The sequence below is a fragment of the Equus quagga genome, chromosome 18 (assembly GCF_021613505.1).
Source record: "Equus quagga isolate Etosha38 chromosome 18, UCLA_HA_Equagga_1.0, whole genome shotgun sequence".
Taxonomy (NCBI): Eukaryota; Metazoa; Chordata; class Mammalia; order Perissodactyla; family Equidae; genus Equus; species Equus quagga.
Genome location: NC_060284.1, coordinates 1,367,747 through 1,392,252, shown reverse-complemented (window position 1 = coordinate 1,392,252; position 24,506 = coordinate 1,367,747). Strand labels below are relative to the sequence as shown.

Genomic DNA, 24,506 nt, shown 5'->3' with positions numbered 1-24,506 from the left:
TTAGGGCCCACCTCGGCCAGGAAATATGAAGGACTGGGAGGGTTAGGCCCATCTCGGCCAGGAAGTCAGAAGGACTGGGAGGGTTAGGGCCCACCTCGGCCAGGAAATATGAAGGACTGGGAGGGTTAGGCCCATCTCGGCCAGGAAGTCAGAAGGACTGGGAGGGTTAGGGCCCACCTCGGCCAGGAAATATGAAGGACTGGGAGGGTTAGGCCCATCTCGGCCAGGAAGTCTGAAGGACTGGGAGGGTTAGGCCCGTCTCGGCTGGTTGCGTGCACACTCACAGGTGATTCGGGTGGAGAGCTGCAGGGAGACAGAGGAGGGCTTTGCATAGAAGGGCATGGCGTGGTTGTTCCTTTGGAGAGAATAGACCAAATGCCTCGCTGAATGTGAGGACCTAGATAAAATGTTGTAGATTAATGAATAAGTGACTTTAAATCATTATCATGATTTTTAAAAGAAAACAGTTTCTGAGACAAATGTGAGTCATGGGGCTTCTGCATATGGATGTGCAATTTGTGCATGACACAGCGGTGTGCAGGCGAGAGCTCGCATGGGTTCTGCCGTCCCAGCCCAGCACCTGTGAGGCTCGCTGTCCACAGGAGGTTTTTAAATTGCCCTTTTTAAACACACAAAGGCTAGTGGAGTGGCCGTGGTGAATCACTTCCAAGTCCTGACCAGAGAGGACATCAGAATCACCCTTGAAACCAGCTTTTTGGTCCTAACATAGAGCTGATTAGCAGGAGAATAATGTTAGAATTGGAAAAAGTGTAGTAAAATAATCTCTCTTGTTCCTCCAGCCAAAATTTTTCTTCCTTTGTTTTTTCACCGATTATATGAAGGACTATTGCAGAAAGCTCAAACTAAGTTTAATTTTCTTCGACTGTGCTCTTCGGGTCGGGGTGAATGGGAAGAGTGTTTTACAAAGAGGGGAAGTTTGGGAGTAGAGAGTAGGAACTGGGACCTAGACAAAGGAAATTTGACTAGGATAGTAAATTGACATGATCTCACAGTGGTGCCCGGTTAGCCCAGTGCCAATTAACAGGCATGTTCATTTGTTGAGAAATATTTGTAATAAATAATTTAATAGTTAAATGGATTAAAATAATTGAAAGGATAAAACTACTAATGAAAATTAACTTAGATTATAAAATGTTATTTATTGAGAAATTATTTAATTTACTTATTGAGAAATTATTGCATGGCGGGCTTTTGCTGAGTGGTGTAGATGATACATAAAAGAAGACAGAATCGAGGAGTGTTCTGTCTTAGATTACAGAGACATATGTAAGCAAGTGTTTTCAGTTCTCCAATCAGTGAAAATCAGTGAAATACAAAAGTATTTAGACTCCTTCTCCAGAAAATTCTTCTCTGTCCTTTGGCAGAAGGCATTTTTTTATTTTCTTTAGTTTTCATTGAAATATATTAACAGAAAAGTACACATAAGTGTAACTTAAGTGAGTTTTCACAAACTGAACACACCTGCGAATGCTTCCTGATCTAGAAACGACATTATCAACATGCGGGAAGCCCCCTCATGCTCTCTTACAGTCACTGCCCTTCGTCCATGGGTGACCATTATGCTAACTTCTACCTGCATAAATTAGTTTTGCAGCATGTGTTGTTTTTCAGCTTTTTATTTGGAGATAATTTCAAGCTTACAGAAAAGTTGCAAGAATAAGAATAGTACAAAGAGGGCCAGCCCTGGTGGCCCAGTGGTTAAGTTTGGCATGCTCCACTTGGCTGGCCAGGTTCCGTTCCTGCGCACTGACCTACAGCACTCTTCTGTCAGTGGCCATGCTGTGGCTGTGGCTCAAATACAAAAAGAGGAAGAATGGCAGTGAGCGTTAGCCCAGGGCGAATCTTCCTCAGCAAAAACAAACAACAAACAAAACAGTTCTTTTAAAAAAAGAAAGAGTACAAAGAACACCCACGTACCCTTCACTCCGGTTCACTTGTTGTTACACGTTATCGTTCTTGCTGTATCATTGTGTGCCCGTGCATGCTCTCTGTCTCTCTGAATTCCGATATTTATATTTTGCCCCTAAGTATGTTTGTGTGTTTTTCCTAAGAATAGAAATATTCTAACATAACCACAGTAAATTTAATATTAATACACATACTTCACTCTACCATCCACATTCTAATCAAATGACCCAAATAATGCCTTCATAGCATCTTCCCCAGTGTAGGATCTTCGGGTCAGGTTTTGCCTTTAGTTTTCTTTAAACTGGCACATTTCCAAAGCTTTCTTTGTCTTTAATGACACTGACATGTCTGAAGACTACAGTTCTCTTTATTTTAATAGAATGTTCGCATTTGGGACTGTCTCATATTTCCTTAAGATTTAGGTTATACATTCCAGGCTGGAAAATTACATAAGTGACGGGGTGTCCTCAGCATCTGACATCTGAGGCACATGATATCCATCTGCCTGTCGTTAGTGATGTTATTTGTTAAATGTTGATCACTATTTTTCCACTTTATAGTTAATATTTTTTCCTTTGCAACTAATAAATGCAAAGACTTATTAAGACCATGCAAATATCCTATTCCTCATCAAAAATTTCCCCAGACTTAGGATCCGTGATGATTCTGCCTAAACTATTCTTTACTGTGATAGTTGGAAAATGATGATTTTCCAACTCCAGCACTCCCAGAGGAACGCTGCTCTTCGTGCTGGAAATATGGAGAGAGGGTTGGCTCTTGCCAGCTTTATCTTTTGTTTTCCCCTGAATTCTAGATCGGCACATTTAGTTATCTGGTCATTATGCAACATAACCTGTTACAGAGCTCACATGAAGTCTGACCCTTTCATTTGACAGATCACGACTAGAGTCCAGAGGCACGATGTTAACTGGAGTAGGATCCCAAACCACCTGCTCCCTAGTCAGTCCTTTTTACTGTTAGGAAACTTCGTTGATTATTTCTAGTTTAGCTTTTTTGCATTTAAAAACAGTGATTTTTTTAATAATTGAGAAATGGTGTGTATTTATTGGCTTAAATTGACGCCATGTAAATCCCAGATACTGGCCAGAGCCAAACTTTTTGCAAGAAAAGTGCAAATTGAATAGTTTTCAGGCTTGTGGCCTGTTGCTTAGTTTTGTCTACTAGTTAACGTTTATTGGTAACTGGCTTCCTTAATCTCATCTTAATTGATTTGTTTCTTTTCGCTTGTTCCTGAAATCATTGTGAGCATGGCATTATCATGGTATAATGGAAAGAGTGTTGATTGAGAATAATGAATGGTAGCCTAGGACTTAGAGAGTACTACCTACTTATGAGACTGGTCAACTCATTTAATTTCTTGGAACCTCAGTTTTCCTGTTTGTAAAAGGAAAAAAAGAAAAAGGAACATATTACTAGTTCTGCCTACTTAACAGGTTTTTTTTTTAATGAGTCAAATGAAACTATAAAGTACATAAAAAATGAATAAACTCAGGGTTGTTGTCGATTCTTTTGAATGGAATAATTTCATTTCACAAAATCTTGCATTAATTTGACACTCACTCACAATGTTATATTCATTCTCCATGCCAGGTTAATTCTCTTAGTCTTCTCAATGTTGACGGTCTCCCATTTTCTAGAGGGGTGCCTAACCCTTGTTGAGCATGCTAACCAAGCACAGTGCTTGACATGCCACGTACCTTTAATATGTTTAATAGCGTTACAAGGGTATTGTTACAATGCATTTCTATTAGGCAGGGTATACTGGATAATAGCCCCAACTGGAATCGTAATTATAGTGTTCTATATTGCTACTGTCTCTTTAAGATGTGATTTTTGATAGTCTGCACAAAGATCTAACAAGGCCATAACACAAGAAAGTGACAGCTTCAAACTGAGCAAGTGCAAGGTAATACATTTGGAGAAAAATCATCCAAAATTTGGTAATAGAATTCTGTTTTATCATACAGTTCTCTAATCCAGAACTTACTACTTTGAGGATTTGAAAAATTTAAAGATGCTTTTTGAGGAAAAGTTTGTGTTTATCTATAGATATTCTTGCAGGTTACTTCTTTGTGGAGGTGTAATGGTCCTTATCAAAGCAAAAAACTATTTTTTTTTTTAAAGCTATGATTATTTGGTGAGGAAGATTGGCCCTGAGCTGACACCTGTTTCCAATCTTCCTCTTTTTTTTCTCCCCAAAGCCCCAGTACATAGTTGTATATCCTAGTTGCAAGTCATTCTCGTTCTTCTGTGTGGGATGCAGCCACAGCATGGCCTGACGAGTGGTGTGTAGGTCCACGCCCAGGATCTGAGCCAGCAAACCCTGGGCTGCCGAAGCCGAGCGCACGAGCATAGCCACTTGGCCGTGGGACCAGCCTCCAAACTTTAACTTTTAAACCAGACATCTCTTTGACTAACTTACATGCTTGTGCCTAAACTCTTGTCTTTAGACTGGAGTACACGTGCTCCTGGGGGTAGACAGAGCTTCCAAGTGGTAAACAGGTAGAGGTGTTGGGCTAGTTTCCTAGGGCTGTTAGAACAGTGTTACAACCTGGAGGCTCAAAACAGCAGACATTTACTGTCTCCCAGTTCTGGAGGCTGGAAGTCTGAAATCACGGTGCTGGCAGGGCCGTGTTCCTCTCAGACTCTGGGTAGAATCTTTCCTTACCTCTTCTGCTGCTGCTGGTGGCCGGCAGTCCTTGGCATTCCCTGAGTTGCAACCACGTCAGTCGAGTCTCTGCCTCTGTCTTCACATCATCTTCCTGTGTGTGTGTTCAACTTCTTTTTATAGAGACACCAGTCTTATTGGATTAGGGTGCACCCGATGACCTCATCTTAACTTGGTTAAATCTACAAAGAGCCTGTTTCCAATAAGGTCACGTTCTGAGATACTGAGGATTAGGACTTCAACATCTCTTTTTAGGGGGACACGATTCAGCCCATAACAGTTGTCTTTAAAGGACTCAATTTCCAGATCCTCAGCTTTTATATGTGTATTTTTTTCTAAAATAAAATGTCCAAGTTTTAAAGGAGAGCTCTTTCCTATCTGTTCTCTCTTGGATCCTGATGGCTATCAAATTGCTGTGGTGTTTAGATTCCATTTTGAAGAGTGCTGTAACATTTCAATTTCAACGGCAGTATTTCCAAATGCTGGAAATTATATTTTTTTGAACAACTTAAAACCATGATGAAAAATTTTAGATGTCAACTGAAAAATGTGTAAGAGAGTACATAGTTCTAAAAAATTATTTTTAGGGAGCACATGAGCAAAATCTTTTGAAGACCGCTGATCTGGAGCAGGGTCCCTCCACCTCGGAACGGTTAATGTTTTGGACTAGACAACTCTTTGTTGTGAGGAGGCTGTCTGCTGCGTTGTAGGATGTTGAGGAGCATCCCTGACCTCTACCCACTAGATGCCAGTGGCAGCTTCCCAGTGGTGACAACCGAAAATGTCTCCAGACATTGCCAAATGTCCCCTGGGCAGCAAAATTGCCTCCAGTTGTTGAAATAGAGCATATTGATCTCCATTCAGCTGGTAACGTAGAATATGTATTAGCGTTTCAGACATTTGCTCGTCTCAATTTTGAGTTGTCTACTGTAGAGCTCTGGTCAAAAGCATGACCTAAGATGGCAGCCTTTCAAGAGATGTAACTTAAGGGACGTGATGATTTATTCACAGAAGTCAATACGTTTTATCCCTGTATCAAGGCAGGTAGCCAAACAGCTGTGTGTAAATTGTTAACTTTTGCCCCCTCTCTGTAGATGTTAGCATAAGCCCTTGCCTGTATCTGGAGCCGGCGTAGGGAGTGGCCGTGTGGAAAGCCTCCGTTCTGTAAGAGGTCTTCCTGAGGACCTTCTCTCCGAACGTTCTCTTTCCCTGTGTTGTGACCCAGACCAGGTTCCCCCCGTAAGTGAGAGGTGGATGCACTGGTACGCCTTCTTTCAGATATAGCACAGTAGCTCTGTAAAGCTTTTTGCCTTAACTACCTGGAAGTTCTAAGCTAAATTTGTGGGTCAATCACATTGTCTTCCCTTAGTTGTTTCCTAGTGTAATTATTTCTTTACTCTCCCTCTTCCCTTCATTTTATTACTTTTTTCTTGTTTAAATGGTTCTCAGTTGTATTGAATCTGTGCCTTTTAGTGTTCAGCACCTCCTTGTTTGGAAATTTAAATACACTAAATACATACACTTATGCATACCTATATACATACATAAATAAAATTTATGCACAACTAGAAGGACCCACAACTAAAATATACAACTATGTACTGGGGGAGATTTGGGGAGAGAAAGCAATTAAAAAAAATTTATGGGGTGATGTAGTTTGAACTATCAGCAACCCAACAGCATGGTGCTAAGTCATTATTGGTTTTTTCCTGGTATCATTTTCTGAGTGTACTACTCTGGCCTAAAAAGGGACAATGATTTGTTGGAAATCTTAAGATAATTATAAAGTAGATAGAAAATAAATACCATTTTCCTCTCATAATAAAACTCTGGAGTCTCTGTTGTCTTTTGGACTATTATATGAAGTTCTATTTTCATTTTCTCAAAGAAAAAATCTAATTATTGATGCTAAACAGAGAGAGAAGCATTTACTGAAACTAGGCTAGAAACGTGAGTGCCTTGTAGGTAGAGATGGTGAAGGAGGAAGGGCACTAACATTCGCTGGGTGCCTGCTGCGTGCTGTGCCTTGTGCGAGGCACCTTCCAGCATGGTTAACCCCCACCGTGGTCGTCTGATACATGGGATGTTACTGCTGTTTTCGTCTACATCGAATCCAAGGTTCTGAAAGGGGCAGTGCCCAGGTAGGGCATTCTCACTCCAGAGTCCTTGTTCTTTACACGACGAGGCTATAAAGGCTTCCGGACAGTGCCTGCCTAGCACACGGCAAGCTCCGTAAGTGTTCCTTTCTCTTCTTATCATGTCCTCTGGGTGTGAGTAAAGATCGAAATTGCTAAATGCTGAGAAAGCATGCTACGTCAAATCCTGGAGGGAATCGAAGAATACGTTCAGAATAAATAAAAAGAATCTTGGTTTATGGCAGCCATCATCTACAACAGTTGATATAAACTGAAAATGCAAAATCAGATTATGTTAAATTTCATGAATTAGCCAGTGAGTTACCAATGAGAATTTAGGAAGTGTTCTGTACCCTAGAGATGAAGTAGAGCAGTGACCTTGTGCAGTTCTTCCCTTGTCACCTTGGCGGAGGCAGGAGAGTGAAGTAGACGGGTCGTGCATCTAATGCAACGTGACGGCTCCTATGTTTTTGTGTTGAGACCGCTGTGTCATATTATCTTTGTCTTATATATGAATATGTATACTTATATACATAAAATGTGGCTTTTCCTACCTAAAAGTCTCTTGTTAGATGAGATGTTATCTCAAGAGGTGGTTAGAACCTTCTATTTTCTTGGATTCTTTACTAGTCAAAAAAAAACACAGTCCTTTCCTACAGAACAACAATAATGGTTTCTTGCCTTTTTCTGCGTTTAGTTCCATGTTTTCCAGCACCCAACATAACTTGTAAGGATTTTGGTGGCAATGAAACACTTTTTACTGGACGTGAAGTTGGTTTTTTCAAGCCCATATCTTGCCGAAATGTGTAAGTACATTACTGAAGCTAAATTTTCAGATTACTTGCCTGTGTTGTATCTTGATTGAATAGAGTGAGGAGATAAAGAGTTAGTTTATGGGGAAACTCCTGCACTAATATAACTTTTATCTTTTTGCTTGTGACAGAAAACCTCTATTTTAAGTGTGCACATTATTTTATAAGTGCAATTTACTAACTGAGTAAAGCTCAGTAGTTCACTGTGTGGGATAAATAAAGACTGTAAATGGGCTTATGCCACATCAGTTCAGTTAGTTTGTACAACCAAATGAGTTATGAAAAAATTCTATTTTCAAAATTTGGGGCTTTCTAGAGTGCAAATAAGGGATTGTGTACCTATAGTATCAAAAGAATGCTAACTATCGATCATTTCCATGTTAAGGGCATTTTGAAACTTGATTTCATTCTTTGTAGTAGGTATGGATTATGAATGGTAATGGCAAACAGAATTCAAAAGTTCATTTGGGATATTAAGACAAATGTCTATTTTGTTAGGAATGTTCTTTGTTTAAAGGACTTTTAAGTCTGCTTTTTATTTTTGCTACAGTAAAGCTAATATTTATTCTTATATTTCTGTTTGTAATAAAAACATTTAGGTTTACCCATTTTTATTAATTGCTGGCACTATATTTTTACCTTTTTAACTGTACATTGTTGCATTTTATTTGATGGCACCTATCGGCAGTGGTATCAAGAAATAACCACTGTTTGGCTATTTCTACAAGTTCTGTTAGAATTCTTAGAAATTGTTACTGGAGTCTTTTTTTTCTTTTGACCCTACTTCACTGAGTTAATGAGGGGCTTTAGCTTCTATCTTGCTGTGTAATCCTAAGCCGATCACTTAAGCTTCTTGGGTTCCAAGATTTCTCATTAGTAAAGTAAAAATTGTTAAAAGGAATTATTTTCAAAGTACTTAGATATGGTTTAGTCAATTTTTAAATTTGTAGACTGGTATTTCTACCTTAAACCTTGCAGATGACCAATAGTTTATTAAGTGTTGGTCCAGGATATCACAGGTTATAATATAACAACCAGGAAGGCGTCTGCTAAGTCCAGCTAATTACCGCGGTTGGGCCTTGCAGGTGCATATTGCCTGTCACGGTGGCACCACGATGGTCTGTTGCTTAGTTTCCAAGTTAATTCTGATTTTTCTTTCGGCATCTCTGGGTAGATTTGGCTCAATGCAACTGAGCTGCACGAATCATGCTCACCAGAAACTGATGTCAGTTATGATAAGAAACAGAACTCTCAAGGAAACTAGATACTCCAAGTCTACTGGCTGACTTATTCCCCTCCTATAGTAAAATCTACAAATGTAAAATAGAATTTGCTTGATGAGCATTGAACAAGGAGACTTAGGTTGATGGATAATTTTAATGATGTCACAAAATTAAGATAAGCTGATATATCATTTTCCTTTATCAGGACATTCAGTGCATGCCCACCAAAGAGCCAGCTGCTGCTCAGCTGCTAAATAAAGACTCACTAACAAATTCTTATTCACTGAGTGTCCCTTTCCAGCTTTCGTATTTTCCTTCTACTCCTGTTAGCGTATTCTTTTTTTTAAACATTTGCACCTGAGCTAACAACTGTTGCCAATCTTTTTTTTTTCCTGCTTTAGCTCCCCAAATCCCCCCCTGCCCCCCTCCCGCACATAGTTCTGTATCTTAGTTGCGCATCCTTCTAGTTGTGTCAATGTTAGTGTATTCTTTTTCAAACTGTATGTCGTATTGATACTTGATTAAAACGCCATGATAGTGTTGCAGATACAGCCGTTCTGCAATGTGTCCTTCAGCAGCTGAAGTCTAGTAACTGTGTCTGCTGGATTACCAAGCCACACACCTGTTTGTACCGGCCATCCGTAATGCTTGGAGCAGGCTTACTCCTGCAACAGCTGTCTTTAGAATTTCAGTGGCTTAACACGTAAAAGTTATTTCTCACTCACGTCATGGTCCACTTTGTGTTGGGTTGGAGGTCTGGGTGAAGTGAGTGAGTCGTGCAGGAGCCCTGCTCCTTTCGTCTTGTGCCTTTGCTTCCTCCAGTCCTTAGAGTCCTTTCCATTCAGCCAGCAGATGGGAGGAGGGAGGGAACCCCCTGTAGGACTATTTGATGGGCCGGACCTAGAAATGGCATACGTCACTTCTGTCCCATTTCGTTGGCCAAAACTCAGTTATGGCTGCACTTAACTACAGGGTGGGCTAGAATCTGTAGTTTAGCTGTATGTCCATGAGAAAAATATGGTTTGGTGAACAACTAGACAGTCTCTGGCACCCCCGGTTTTCTGATTATTCTTTAGGGCAGTTTATTTATTTAGGTAATTGCTTACCTAATTTCATTCTCCTTCCCAGCTAAGCTTTTGGAAAGACTTATTTCTATAGTACTTACGTTTGTGGATTTTTCTGTCTAATGCAGTATGGCTTTTGAGCATACTGAAATTCACCAGCCATCTTTGTTGCTGTGTTGAATGGATATTTATAGTCCATATCCTAATCTTTCTACAGCATTTGGCATTTGCTTCTCTGAAGATACTTTCTTTCCTTGACTTCTAGTATAAAACAGTCTTCCATTTCCTTTGATTCCTCTTCCTTTCCTTCTTCCTTAAATCCTGATATCCCCAAGGTTGTTTCCGTGGTCCTTTTCTCTTTTCATTCATCCACTCCTTTGGCTTCTCTCACTATCTTTATGTATATTAAGGTCCCAAACTGAATCTGTCATCTCTTCCTTCAGATCCTTTCCTCCCTTGTCTTAGTGAATGGCACCTGTTCTGCCCAGTTTCTTTTTCTTTTTTCTTCTTTTTTTTTAAAAAGACTGGCACCTGAGCTAATATTGTGCCCAGTCTTCTTTTTTTTGTTGTTCTTCTTCTCCCCAAAGCCCCCCAGTACATAGTTGTACATCCTGGTCGTAGGTCCCTCTGGCTGTGCTGTGTGGGGTGCCACCCCAGCGTGGCCTGATGAGCGGTGCCATGTCTGTGCCCAGGATCCAAACTGGCAAAACCCTGGGCTGCTGAAGCGGAGTGCACGAATTTTGCCACTTGGCCACTGGGCTGGCCCCTGCCCAGTTTCTTAAGCAGAGACTTTGGAGTTATTCTTGGCTTCTCCTTTTCCCTCATTCCCCACATGTAGTCTGGTTGCTTCTGCCTTCTTAATATTTCCCATTTTTGTTCACTTCTCCCTCCCACTGCTACTGCCCAGTAGGTTATAGCTTGAGTTTCTGCAAAGCTTCCTCATTTGTTTCTCTACTTTCATTCTGGTGCCGCATTCCAAGGTGGATGGGGCACCACTGCCCTCCACGTAACGTCTGACATCCCTGTATACTGGATGCATAAACAGAATCTCTGGGCTGTTTACCATCTCCCCCAACTCCCTGAAAATGTCCTAATTGTGAGTGCAGTACAAAAAACATAGGATTTTAAGCAGGAGACTGATAGGATCAGATCTGACTTTAAAATAACTCCAGCTACCTCACTATTTCTTTACTCCCCTTTGCAGCAAAACTCAAAAGAATTGTCTAATACTTCCTTTCTTCAAGTTTTTCCTTCTAACCTTTGTTAAGCTGGCTCTGTTCTGTCTTTTGCTCTCACCATGTCACCAGAATTGCCCTTGCTGAGGTCACTAATGATCTCCTCTTGGTTAAATTTATTGGTAAATTCTCAGCCATTATCTTATGTGACCTGTCAGTTACACTGGCACAGCTGATCACTCTGTTCGCCTTAACACACTGTCTTCACTTGACTTCCAAGATACCGTATTCTTCTGGTTTTACTACTTCTCTCTGTTAGCTCCTTCTTGGTTTCCTTTCTGGTTCTTCTCTTCTTGATCTCTTCATATTAGAGTATCGCAGGACTCAGTCTGCGAATCTCTTCTTTTATCTGTCTACACTCACCTGGAAATCTCATGGCTTTGAGTGCTTCCTGTACGCTTCTAATGCCCTAATTTATATCTCCAGCCCAGACTCTCTTCTTAACTCCAAGCTTGTAAATCTGGCTGTCTTGGACAACTCCACTTGGATGTCTCATAAACCTCTCAAACTCACATATCCAAAACTGAAATCCTGATCATCCTTCCCGGGTCTGGTCCCTCCTCAGTCTTCCCCGCCTGAGTTAATGCTAGTTTATCCCTCTAGTAACTTAGGATGAGATCTTTAGCATTATCCTTGCTTCTTTATTTTTTTCACACCCTAAGTCTAATACATCCGGAAATCCAGTTGGCTGTACTTCAGAATATATCCAGAATCTGATCACTTCTCACTGTTTCCTTTGCTGTTACTCCAGGTGAAGCCGCTATTAATTTTCACCTGGGTTACTGAAGTAGCCTTCAGACTCTTTTGACCCTGTGATAGTTGGAATTTATTCAGCCAATTTATCCCACTCAGTCCCTGTTAACAGGGCAGTGTATCCTTCCGACTCCATTGGTTTTGGGCTTGACCACGTGGTTTGCTTTGGCCTGTGCAGTGTTCGCAGGTGTGAAACAAGCAGAGACTCGTGCGCTTGTAGGGCTTAGCTTTCCTCTTGTGCTTCGCTGATGTGTCCTGAAAAGGACTTGCCCCAAGTAGCTGCTGCACCTTCAGCCTGGGCCCCAGAAAAACTTCAGTGGAACTGATTTGAACTGAATCCACAGCCTGGATTCGAACTCAGCTAAACTTCTGCCTGAAACAGCATCACCGGCTGAACCCGTAGAGCAGCTGACCCACAGCAATCGCAGTCTGCAGGTGTGAGAATAATTGCTTATTGTTGTAAGCCACTGAGCTCTGGGTGGCGTGTTGTACAACATCACTGTGACAATAGCTCACCAGTACTCCTCTGCAGTCTGTTTTCAGCACAGCAGCTGGAGTGATGGTTTTAAAGTCTAAATCAGACCATATGACACCTCTACTTAAGTCCTGCAGTAGCTCCCCGTATCTAAGAGTGAAAGCCAGAGTCCAAGGCCCCCGCGTGCTCTGCCCTCTGCCCTGTTACCTGTCTGACCTCGTCTCCTGCTCTTCCTCCTCCTCTCCCTCCACTCCCGCTACACCAGGCTCCTTAACAGACCTCACAGTGTCAGGCGTGCTGCCCCTGAGTAGCAGTCCCTTTGCCTGGGATGCTCTTCCCTTGGAGGTGTGGAATGGCTCCCTCCCTCAGGTCTTTGCTCAAACGTCACCTTCTCCATGAGGCCACTCTGATCACCCTGTTTCAGTGGACCGTGTCTGTACCCCCAGCATGCTGGATTCTCTACATCCCCTCCTCCACTTCATTTTTTCACAGCTTTTCTGACTTTCTGGCATAATGTGTGATTTACCTTTTAAATAGGTCTATGATTATTGCTTGCTGCCTCTAGATCATAAGCTCTTCAAGGCCACATTCATTAATGTATCCCAGTGGCGTAGAATAGTGCCTGGCATGTGTAGCCACCCCAAAAACATTAATCGAATGAATGAATGAGTGGATGAATAAACCAATTGACAAATAAATGATAATTAACAGTTTTGTTTCCTGAAGTGTTTAAATGTTGGAAATACATGCATGTGACACTCAGGTTCTAATTTTGTGCAGAAATGGCTATTCATACAAGGTGGCAGTTGCACTGTCTCTCTTTCTTGGATGGTTGGGAGCAGATCGGTTTTACCTTGGATACCCTGCTTTGGGTGAGTACATTTCGTTAAGAAAAATCCTTGTGAAAGTGGTATTGTAGGTAAAGTACCTGTTCTTACGGATTAAATCTCTTCACGCTGTTAGCAGCTACAAGTTATCTGTAACTGGAGTCAAATAACGTTCTTCTCGAGTATAGAGCCAGCAGTTGGCTCTACAGTTCAGCTGGGGTAAGAAATACTGACTTTTCCTGTATTTTCATCTTTATGAAAACACTCAAGATGGTGTAGGCACTGACTTAGAGCAGACCTGAGCTGTCCTTGCTGGTGCTGGGCACACAGTGAACGTACAATAAATGTTTGACAAATAGATGCATCTCTCTTCCTATCCCTCCAAAAAGTATTTGCCTTCCACCTGAGCCTCTGTCAGTGTTGCCGTGGCGTGTAAACTACTTCTTTCTGAAGTTGGGGTTGGAGCTACGGGCAGCAGTGTGAGCCGGTGTGGAGCCTGACCTCCATTACCGGAGCTTCGCACCCTCCCTCCAGCTAGCTGCCGTCTGCACGTCTGCCGCAGCTGCTAGTGCTGATGGGCACTGTTGACGTCAGACGATAGCTTCTGTGTAAACAAGACCTTCCCTTGCCTGTCCTTGTTTGAGCCTTGCAGCTCTCTGAGTTTATCATCCTCTTTAAATTTCCCTTAGCTGGTAGGGGAATTGTCACCAGAGGGGTTAAGGCATTTACTGACTCGGAGGCCTTGCTTTGTTCTGTGGCAAACTTGTTGTTATCATCCTGGTTTTATGGGTAGAGAAATTATCACACGATTAAGAGATTTACCCAAGGACGCTCCACTAGTGATCTGAATTTGAACCCTAATTTTCTTGCTCAGGAGATCATGCTTTATTCACTGTGGTAGTCTGCTTGTCGATTAGCCCTTCACTGAGCAAGTTTAAAGCTTCTGAATGCTCTGCTCTCCAGCCAGCAAAGCTAATCTTGTTCTTTCCATGTTGCTACCCACCAGAGATCACGGAGGAGTCTGTACTGTGGGCTGGTGGGAAGTATGTTTCCGACAGCCTTACCTGTACTCAGTGTCATAAGGCCATAAAGACAAGTCAAAGTTTAAAATTATATACACAAATTGATTCAGTTAACAAACGTTTATTCAACGTTTCTACTACCTGTTAAGTAGTAACTAAGTGCTCTGGAAATAGTGTTGAAGATCACAGTTCATATTGGTTAAAAAGAAAATAAATCCAACACAAATATGTTGGTAGGCCACTTATGACACAGTGCCCTTACAGAACCGTGACAGTTCTACGAGAGCTCTGACGCAGTCCCACTACGAGGGGCTGAGGTAGTCGGCCTTGGGTGTGAGGGAGACCTTCTTAGATGAGGTCACATTTGAACCAGGTTTTGAAGGGTGAACAGGTTACAGAGATTTAGGGTGTTACAGGGAACAGCGTGTGCAAAGGCACAGGGTGTGGAAGAGCAAGTGTGTGTGTTGAGAGGATGGTGGGTAATTTAGCGTGTGGTGTAGGGAAGACAATGGTAGGAGATGGAAAGTGCCTGCAGAGCCAGCCTGTGGTCAGACTGTCAAAGGCTTTGACGTCTTGTGGAGTTTGGACTTTACCCTTCAGACATCAGAACCCATAAAAGTTTTTAAGCAGATTTACGTTTCGGGAAGGTGGCACTGGAGGAGTTGTGGGAAATGGCTCAGAGCAGAGACAGGCTGGTGGCAGAGTGGGCTGCGGGGAGATGGGTGCAGTGGTCCTGGCCCGAGTCTTGTGCAGCTGCACTTTGGTGCCAGTTGTTGGGGTAACTGTGCCTTTCCGAAATGCGGCTGAAAACCACATACTGTACACAGAAGGCCTCTGGGTTGCCAAAATAAAAATCATTTAGTCGAACTCTCTTTTCGAAGGGAGGGAGCGACTAGGTTCATGGTGAGAGAGTAAAGTGACTTGCTGATGGTTAGACTCCATACACGGCCTTCTGCCTTAGTCCTGCATTTTCTTCTCTGTTCTCTTTAAGAGGACAGGATCATATGCATTTTTTGCAAAGATTTCTAACTTTTAAAAAGTTTTTAAAAGGTTAGGAGGGAAGGAGAAACAGTTTTTGTTAGAACAGTTTCTTCTGTGATGATTTTGAATAATAAATATATTTTAGATATTTGGCTTAACGAGTGACTTTTTTGCTTCTGGTGATGTGTGTTGGATGGGCTGTCATATCGTAGTGTGTAAGCAATGCATTTGACTTGCTGAAGCACATAATAATATGTTGGGATGTATATTGTGAATTTTTTTCATGCAGAATAAAGCTATAGGCAGTAAAGCTTTGTGTAGACCTCTGTGTGGTGGCTGTGGTTCGTGAGTGCATTTCCTGCCAGGAGTGGCCTTTCTCCAGCCACTGCTGCTCCCATCTGTCCTTAGCTTCAGCCAAAGAGCCTTTCCTTTGAGGCTGAGGTTCCGTAAACTTGCACATGTAATGCTGACGTTTGACTTACGCTCCAGTGTCTAATCTTTAAGTAACGTACTTTATTATTACAGCCACCTTTGGATGTTCATTAATTCAACAGATATTTTGACTGTTGCATTAGGATACAACTTTCTCAAGATTATTAAGTCTGTCACCTCTTATTTATCTGCTTTGCAGCTTCTGAATTTTTGTTACTGTTGTCTTCTCTTCCAGTCTCTTGATTCTGTTGAGTTTGTGACTTGAAAACCCCTTACCATCTTTTAGTGGGGTCTTGGAGTAGGAGGAGCTAAGCGGGCATGTCACATTCATTATCTTTACCTGAAAATCCTCTTACCTCTTTAAGCATTCAAATATTTTTGTCCATATCTTACTTGCATTTAAGCTTTCTTAATGTTAAGGATTTTGATGTTTTATCAACTAATTTAATCTAATATATAAAATTAACAATGTAAATTTTAGAAATTTAAATGTTTTTAATTACGTTTTTTTTTTTTTACTAAGAATCCAAGATGAAGTTTTGGTATTTTCAACCGAAATGATTACTATCACTTAAAAAAATTCTTAACTGGATAGTACAATGAGAATAGTTATAGATAGAGTCTAAAATTCTATAGCAGTGGGGGTATTTATACATAGCTTTTTAAAATACCTCCTTAATACTGTTTATGATCATTGGAGTTTTATAAGAACAGAATAAATAATGTAAACCATGAAGATATGAAACTTGTTCTTTTTAAGTACTTTAGTTTTGAAAGTGATACTTCGTTATATAAATTTTACTTCAGGTTTAAACAAGGGAAATTTCTTGAGGGGTGAGAGTGAATAAAATTTGATAAGATCTAAAAATTCCTTTTTAGCCCACGACTGTGACCCTGTATGCCTTTACTTCCTTTGATTGATTTGTTCCTCGATATACCAGTGCTGCTTTAGCTGGAAGCATTTTCTCACCACAGAGCCTTATTTTCCTAATAATATTCTGTCTTTGTGTGTTTAACTGTGTTAACATCTGTGATTTTTTTAGCATGCAATAACTAGCATATTTTGTTTTGCCCATCTGTAGCATTAAAAGATGATGAATCCTCAAAGATAATAGCTCTTTTGGAGCAGTTAGCAGTAGAGATACTCTTTTCATAGTGATATTCCTTTTAAAATGTAAATACTTTCTTATTATGAGAATAATAAAGTGTTGTATGTTTTTAAACCCAAATCTTTAAAATCATTAATTATATTATTCCTTTTTTTTTTAAGTTTGAAGTTACCAATTTGTTCTGGTACATAATGTCCACAGGTCATAAGACAAATAAAGGGATTTGTGGAGTAAGCTTTTTTAAGCTTTGAAAGCTCTCCGTTAGTGATAACTAGTTACTGGATTGTTGTAGAGCGCTTGGTGTGGCAGACAGCCATTCACTATGAGGTCTCCTGTGAGCTCTAAAGCAGTTAGGCAGACAGGCGAGTATTGACAGAACTCAACCTGTAATAAAACAAAAAATACCAAAAGTTAATCTTTGTTCTTTTTATTTTATACCCAAAGGCCTTTTTATTGAATTTGTGTTTTTACAATTTAATGTTTAAATTACTGGAGTATAAAGTACACTCAGAACATGGCCCTCATTAATGTCACCCGGCAGCATGATCTTTTTGAAAGAAGAAATCTGTAGTAGTAATGGGTCAGGATAAAAATGGATCCTTCTTGATTATAAACACTTTTATTTGGAATTTTAAGCAATTTTTAAGGGGCTGGCCCAGTGGTGTGGTGGTTGGGTTTGAGGTCTCCGCTTTGATGGCCCAGGGTTCATGGGTTCAGATCCCAGGATCTGAACACCGCTGGTCAGGTCATGCTGTGGCAGCATCCCACATACAAAACATAGAAAGGAAGATTGGCACAGATGTTAGCTCAGGGTGAATTTTTCTCACCAAAAACCCCACAATTTTTAAAATCTAAAGCTGATATTCCTTTTCTCAGTAAGAAATTAGTAAATAGGATCTGTACAAAAAGATCTAACATTTTTTTAATTGGAAAAAAAAAAGTCAGTCTACTTTTGGTACTTTACAAATACTGCATCTTTTAAAAAATTGGACTTGCTGATGCTCAAAATAATGAAATCTATAAGAGTAATGGTTTGTATTGGTTTTAGTAAATGTTGTTTAGAATGTCTGCTACTTTGTGGTGTTCAAGTTGATCAGTGTTTGTCTACAAATAAGATAATTTATTATTGTATAGTTTGTTCCTTCAGTAGTCACATTGACTCGGCGTGGGACTGACGCAGCCTTGACTTCAGGTTGCTCACAGAAGGACAGGGGACAGATAGGTAATAAATTGTACCCTGGGATATGTGCTATGCTGAGAGTTAAGGGCAGTGTGCCAGGGAGCATCTAGGAACAGCATTAAATTGATCCTGAGGGCATTAGAGAAGACCTTCCAGAAGTTTTAAAAGGCTGACCGGGGTTACCTAGATGATTGGGAACAGAGGAGGCAAGGCAGAGCCCAGGGTGGCACCTAGAGATGCAGGGATCGATGGGGAGAGACTCGTGCCTGCACAGGGAGAACTTGGGCAGTTTGGCTGTGACACAGGCAGAAGGAATTTGCAGGAGATGAGACCAGGTTGGATGATGCTACTATAAAGAATGTGGGTTCATGCTGTCTCAGTTTCTCAGTTATAATAATAATAGTGGTAGATACAGAAATAGTGGTAGCACAAGGAGCAGCGGGGCTGGCATTTCTCAGATGCTTGCCGTGTCCGTGTACTGCTCTAAGCTTGTACCTTGTCTCGTTATCTCTTTTATCTTTAGCATCCTTCTTGTCTTATCTCCAGAAGGTATTTTTATATTTGAAAAGCTAAAACAAGTTTAAGATAGCATTATCAGCACCTTCATTATTAGCACAGTCATCCTTTTGTCTGAAATTTGTAGAAATAGATGGACCATCGTTAATATCACAGGTTGGGAGTGAGACGGGGGTAAATCACTGTAATGATTTTAAACTTTCAAGTTTATTTTTTTAAACAGTCAGTTTAGTTCCTTAATTTTTAAAAACTGCTTTATTAAGGTATAATGACGTACATTAAAGTGCACGTATTTAAAATGTCCAGTTTGTTAAGGTAGACATATGTCTACACACCTGTGAAGCAATCACCACAGTCCAGATCATGACCATGTCTGTCACCCCCAAAAGTGTCCTCGGGCCCCTTGGTGATGCCTGCCTCACGGCCCTCTTGTCCTGCTCTTCCCCGGGTGGCAGTCCTCGCTGTCTGTTGCTGTGGATTGGTTGGCAGATTCCTTAAGTGCTGAAACGGCATCGTGGATCTGCTCTATGGTTTCTTTCAGTGCCTTCCTCCGGGAGTCGATGACACTTGCCAATGTTCCAGACACACCTATCATTCCCTCATCTAACATTTTATCTGAGCGGACCCTCTCCTGTTCGTTTTTCTGAAGCACCGTAAGAAGGTGTTCGTCAGGAGAATATCCAGATTTCAATGTCCTCATTATCTTTCTCTGTTTTGAGTGTTATCACATTACTTTGCCAGTAAATACACTTCCATATCATTGTTTTAGACAGCTACGTAGTATTCTATTTTACTGTTAGAAGCGTCTTAATTTTTTGAGGCAGTTTCTCCCTGTTAGACATTTAGATTGTTTCTAGTTTTTTGATGGTCGTGTGACAAATATTTGTCAAACTCAAATTGTCTGTCAGGTACTATTCTGACTTGAACAAGACAGATAAGGACCCTGCCTTTAGGAATTTACATGGCAGAGGAAGACAGAGAGTGAATGAGCAGACCGACGGATCAGGCTGTGGCAGGTTTCTGACAAGAACCATAAAGGAAATGCATAGGGAAGACGTGGTGGAGCACTTGGGCTGTGGGGGCTGCATGCTGCTTTGGACAGGCAGGTTAGGAAGACTTCTCAGGAGAAGTGGCCTGAGAAAGACAATGTTGTTGGAAGAAGGCATGACGAGGGCCAAGGCTCTAACATGGGTACATTTTCTTTGTAGAGTAGTGGTTAATTAAAGACAAACTTGTTGGACCATTCTTAATATTCTTTCTTTTTTTTTTTTTTTGCTAGGGAAGATTAGCCCTGAGCTAACATCTGTGCCAGTCTTCCTCTGTCTTGTATGTGGGTTGCCACCACAGCATGGCTGACCACTGGTGTAGGCCCGAGCCCAGGAACTGAACCTTGGCCACTGGAGCAGAGCACACCAAACTTAACCACTAGGCCATGGGGAAGGCCCCTTAATATAATTTTTATAAACAAATTGAAGACGGGAAAATGTGATATTTACAAATTTACACTAAATTGCTATGTGAAGAGGGATGCATTTCATAAATGCAGTAAGTGAGTGAATGGATGTAATATACCACGTGAATGGATAAGGTTCCTTGGGCAACTATAGTAAAATGCAACTAATGAAAAAAATAATTCAAGGAGCTGTTATAAGATAATGGGTAAAAAGTTAGGGGTCTTTGGGAAACAGAAAAGCTGAGAAAGTTTATCCATATATTCAACACATACTGAGCATCTACCATGTGCCAGGCAATCTTGTGGGCATTAAGGTCACAAAAGTAAACAACACAGATAAAAACCCTGCCCTAATGGGGCTTCCAGGAGGCAGATAGTAAACAAAACTAAAATATTAGGGCGGTAATAAGTGTCCTGAAGAAAACCAAAAGCATAATTTTAAGTAATCTCTATATTTTGGTAGTTTTTAAATTATTTCCAACATGTTTTATCCCAGCACTTACTACATTGTTTTGCTAGATGTCTAATACTTCTTAGTGCTTAAAAAAAAATCATCTAATATACCACATATTTTGGTCTTATTTGTGTATTTCCAAATTGTGTGCAGGAGGTGACCTTGTCCTCTCTTGCAACTGTAGCTGGCATCTATTTGTAGTTGATAGTTAGAACTAACTTTTCACAAAGAGTCTTGTTTCATGCCATTTTTATATCTCAGATGGGATTTAAACATAGAAGAGAGATTACTCACCCCCAACCCACCTCTCCTGGTTTCATCATCGTGCCTTTGTGTTACATCCTCAAATGTGTCCCAGATTCTGTGCTCTGTTATAGTACCTTAGCTCTAAGGTTGGGACCAAGGACAGGGGGGTATATAGTGCACAGAATCGTTGATGCTGACTGTAGAGCTGATAAATAGGAGATGCTTAGAAAAAAAAGTATAGGATAAATTCAAGATTATTGGGTTACTAATGAAGTTTGCAATTTAACTACAAGATCAATGTTTTTGCCTGATTATTTTTTTCTGTGCCTTGACCGTCTTTGTTTATTTGAACTCTCTACTGTAAATGTATATTAAAATTTGGACCACATAATGTAATAAGTGTAAGTAAATCAATAAGGATTTTAGGACTGAAAGATGTTCTGTAACTCTGGTGTACTGAGATTTAAAGATTTATTTCTTTAGGCCTTTCTTCTTAAGAAATTTTGTAAGAATACATCGAATTTTTATTTCAGTTCCTAATATTTATTTATTAAGTGAATTAATAAATTTTTGGTAACTTTTCTGTATAGAGAGTCCTGTAAACTTTTCTCCTACTTTCAGGTGGAGATTTGATTTTTTAAAGTGTTAATTTTATATTCTTGATATAAAGAGTTTGTAACACGTATGAGGGTTTGTTGGGAAATGGCACAGTTTGTAATATTTATAAGACTTTCCAGGTTGTAAATGCCCGTGCCTTCTTTTCTAGGTTTGTTGAAGTTTTGCACTGTGGGCTTTTGTGGAATCGGGAGCCTAATTGATTTCATTCTTATTTCAATGCAGGTAAGTTAGTTCCAGTCTAGCAGACGAACTGCTTTTACATTCAAATTTGAGTTCTGTGACCTTCTCCTGGTGTATTTTAAATACGTTAGAAAGTAGTTAGAAATTCTTTTTCAATTTTTCTTCAGATGCTGGGTCTAAAGGATCGCAACCATGGTTCCAAATAGCATTGCTCGACCTGTGCTCGACCAAATAGTAGTTCTAAAAGGCATAAGAACTTCATAAAAAAAAGGATTCTACACTCAAATGTGATTGTAAATATGAGTTCAACTGAGTTAGAGATTTCCTTTTTTTTTTTTTTAAAGATTGGCACCTGAGCTAACATCTGTTGCCGATCTTTTTCTTTTTCTCTTTTTTCTTCTTCTCCCCTAGCCACCCAGTACATAGCTGTATATTCTAGCTGTAGGTCCTTCTAGTTGTGGTATGTGGGACTCTGCCTCAGTGTGGCCTGGTGAGCGGTGCTATGTCTGCGCCCAGGATCCGAACCGGCGAAACCCTGGGCCACCAAAGCAGAGTGCGTGAACTCAACCGCTCGGCCACGGGGCCAGGCCCCTGAGTTAGAGATATCTTTACTGGATAACTTCTCAGAGTCTTTATAATTCGTATTATGAATCTCTAAGAGTGATTGAGGTTATTTCTCAAATTTGTTGTTTCTTTTCCTGATAGTCACAGCCACGTTGTCAGTTACTATAGTAGAATATTGGTGGGAATCTGATATTTATATATGAATGTATGGAGTCAGAAACAGGATTTTCTTTTGCACTGGACAGGCACTCTATACTAGTATTCTTTTGGTTCCAAATTGAAATTCAGCTAGCTTAAGCCAAAAAGGAAAAAGGAATGTCTGGGCTCTGTGGAAAATCTAGGAGTAGGGCTGGCCTCGGCAAGGCCAGATCCATATAACCCAGCGACGTGTGCAAGACAGCCCTGTGACCGCTGCTTTTTCTCCTGCTGCAGTGGTGTGAGGCAGGCACAGTTGGTGAGTCTGCCAGATGTTTTCTATTAAATTGTACTCAACTGGCTGTGGTTAACTCCCAAGGATTCTTCAATTAGAGAAGGAGATGGATTTATCACAACAGATGTCAAAAGCAGCGTTCAGGAAGCATATGGAGCAGCCAGTGTCTTCCGCCAGCCAGTCAGCGTGTGTTTAGATCATCACCAGAGTCGCTCTTCCTTCTCCTGCAGTATTTCCACGCCTCAGTTCTGTCTGCTTAACGTTATCTTTATGCTTTAAGAGAAAGTCAAAATCTAGGAGATTTTTGGTAGCATACTGTGAGGAGGAGGCAGCATATGGACCAATAAGATACCAGAATTAAACAGGGAAAATATTTGGCTTTAAAATTGGGATTTTCCTGTCTTTATTCATAAACATGTGCCTAACTGAATACCCCGCCCTCTGATTGCGGGCAGGCGTGCAGGCAGGGAGAGGCTGAGGTACTTGTGCGCGTGGCTCAGAAGCAGGTTTCTCACTTTAAATGAGGATCCAAGGAATTTAATGTTACTGGGATTCTTTAAGATATCCAGAATGTAGAGTCTCTGAAACCCAACTGCTTGGTTCGTATTTCACACTCAGTTCTTTCTTTGGTGGTATCATTGCTTTGTAGCTGTATTTATATCAAATTGTAGAGTTTATTTGATTGAGCCACTGCTTTCTGGTATATGTATGCCTGAACTTTTCAGAACAAATAGTTCTTTTCTTTTTTTTTGAGGAAGATTAGCCCTGAGTTAACTACTGCCAATCCTCCTCTTTTTGCTGAGGAAGACTGGCCCTGAGCTAACATCCATGCCCATCTTCCTCTACTTTATATGTGGGACACCTACCACAGCATGGCGTGCCAAACGGTGCCATGTCCACATCCGGGATCCAAACCAGCGAACCCCGGGCTGCCGAGAAGTGGAACGTGCGAACTTAGTTAACCGCTGTGCCACCGGGCCGGCCCCGAGTTCTTTTCTTAAAGATCTGGAATTAAGACCATCACATTAAGAGATTATTGAGGTAGAATTAGAGTGTTTGAATTCTGCAGTGAATTTCCCTAAATAAGACATTTTAATAGGCAGAGCCACTTTAGACTGCTGTCAGATTAGGGGAAAAATAAATCACTTTTCAAAGGTAGCAAAATAAGACTTGTAGCCTTTTCTACATGTCGTTTAATATACTTAACGTGTGATGGTGACTACGTTAGTTTGAGAGGATTATTTTTTTCAGCAAATCAAGTAAGTTTTTACTATAAATATCATAAACTATGTTAATATTTTTGTCCCAAATATGTTTTTTTCTATTTCTTATAGACCTTTTACGTTTTGTCCATCATCCTTTTATTTATTCTTCTTTCCTTCCTCGTTCTCTCCATCCTCTGTTTTTCCTTCTTCTTGCCGTTAAATATTGTTCCCCAGTGAATAGCAGTGTTTTTCTATTGGGCTGCAATCCCAGAAACACATTGTGCGTGAACTCAATACCTATAAAAACATACTTTGCTTCACAGTGTTTATAACAAAAATCCAGGAAAATCCTCTTAAAAAAGTAGGTCTAGTTATTTCATCTTTGAATCAAACAATATGAATTATAATGCGTGTATTGCTTCACATGTTGCTGTATTTACTGAAAATGCTTTTATGAGTTTGTCTATTTGTTAATAACCTTTTGAAGTTTCTTTTGATTTTTTGTTCTTAAAGAGTACGCACATGGATGGGACCGGCCCTGTGGCCGAGTGGTTGAAGTTTGCGTGCTCCGCTTTGGTGGCCCAGGGTTTCGCGGGTTCGGATCCTGGGCGCGGACATGGCACCACTCATCAAGCCGTGCCAAGGTGGCATCCCACATAGCACAGCCAGAAGGACCTGCAACTAGAATATACAACTATGTACTGGGGGGGATTTGGGGAGAAGGAGAAAAAAAAGAGAAAAAGAAGATTGGTGACAGATGTTAGCTCAGGTGCCAATCTTTAAAAAAAAATATGCAAATGGAACTTTGTGAATGAATGATATGAAACAATATGTAGAATTAATTTAGTTCTTTTGTGTGTTCAACAAAAATCTGGATCAGTGGTACCTGTGTAGTACACAGTCGATTATAGGTAACTATACTATATTACTACCGTATATATAGTTATTATAGGTAACTGTACTATATGACTACC

At 40.6% G+C, this 24,506-nt stretch overlaps 1 protein-coding gene across 5 annotated transcripts in view; it reads left to right on the top strand.

Moving 5' to 3' along the window:
- Positions 1 to 24,506, top strand: part of TM2D1 (TM2 domain containing 1) — a 38,419-nt gene that overhangs the window by 3,492 nt on the left and 10,421 nt on the right. For 4 of the 5 annotated variants that reach the window (XM_046645355.1, XM_046645356.1, XM_046645360.1 and 1 more), the window contains exons 3-5: positions 7,451 to 7,559; positions 13,096 to 13,187; positions 21,302 to 21,375. In XM_046645355.1, coding sequence (XP_046501311.1) covers positions 7,451 to 7,559; positions 13,096 to 13,187; positions 21,302 to 21,375 — 275 coding nt within the window. Of the gene's footprint in view, positions 1 to 7,450; positions 7,560 to 13,095; positions 13,188 to 21,301; positions 21,376 to 21,500; positions 21,657 to 24,506 lie in introns of those variants that run through there. The other variant, XM_046645359.1, reaches the window with a different exon arrangement.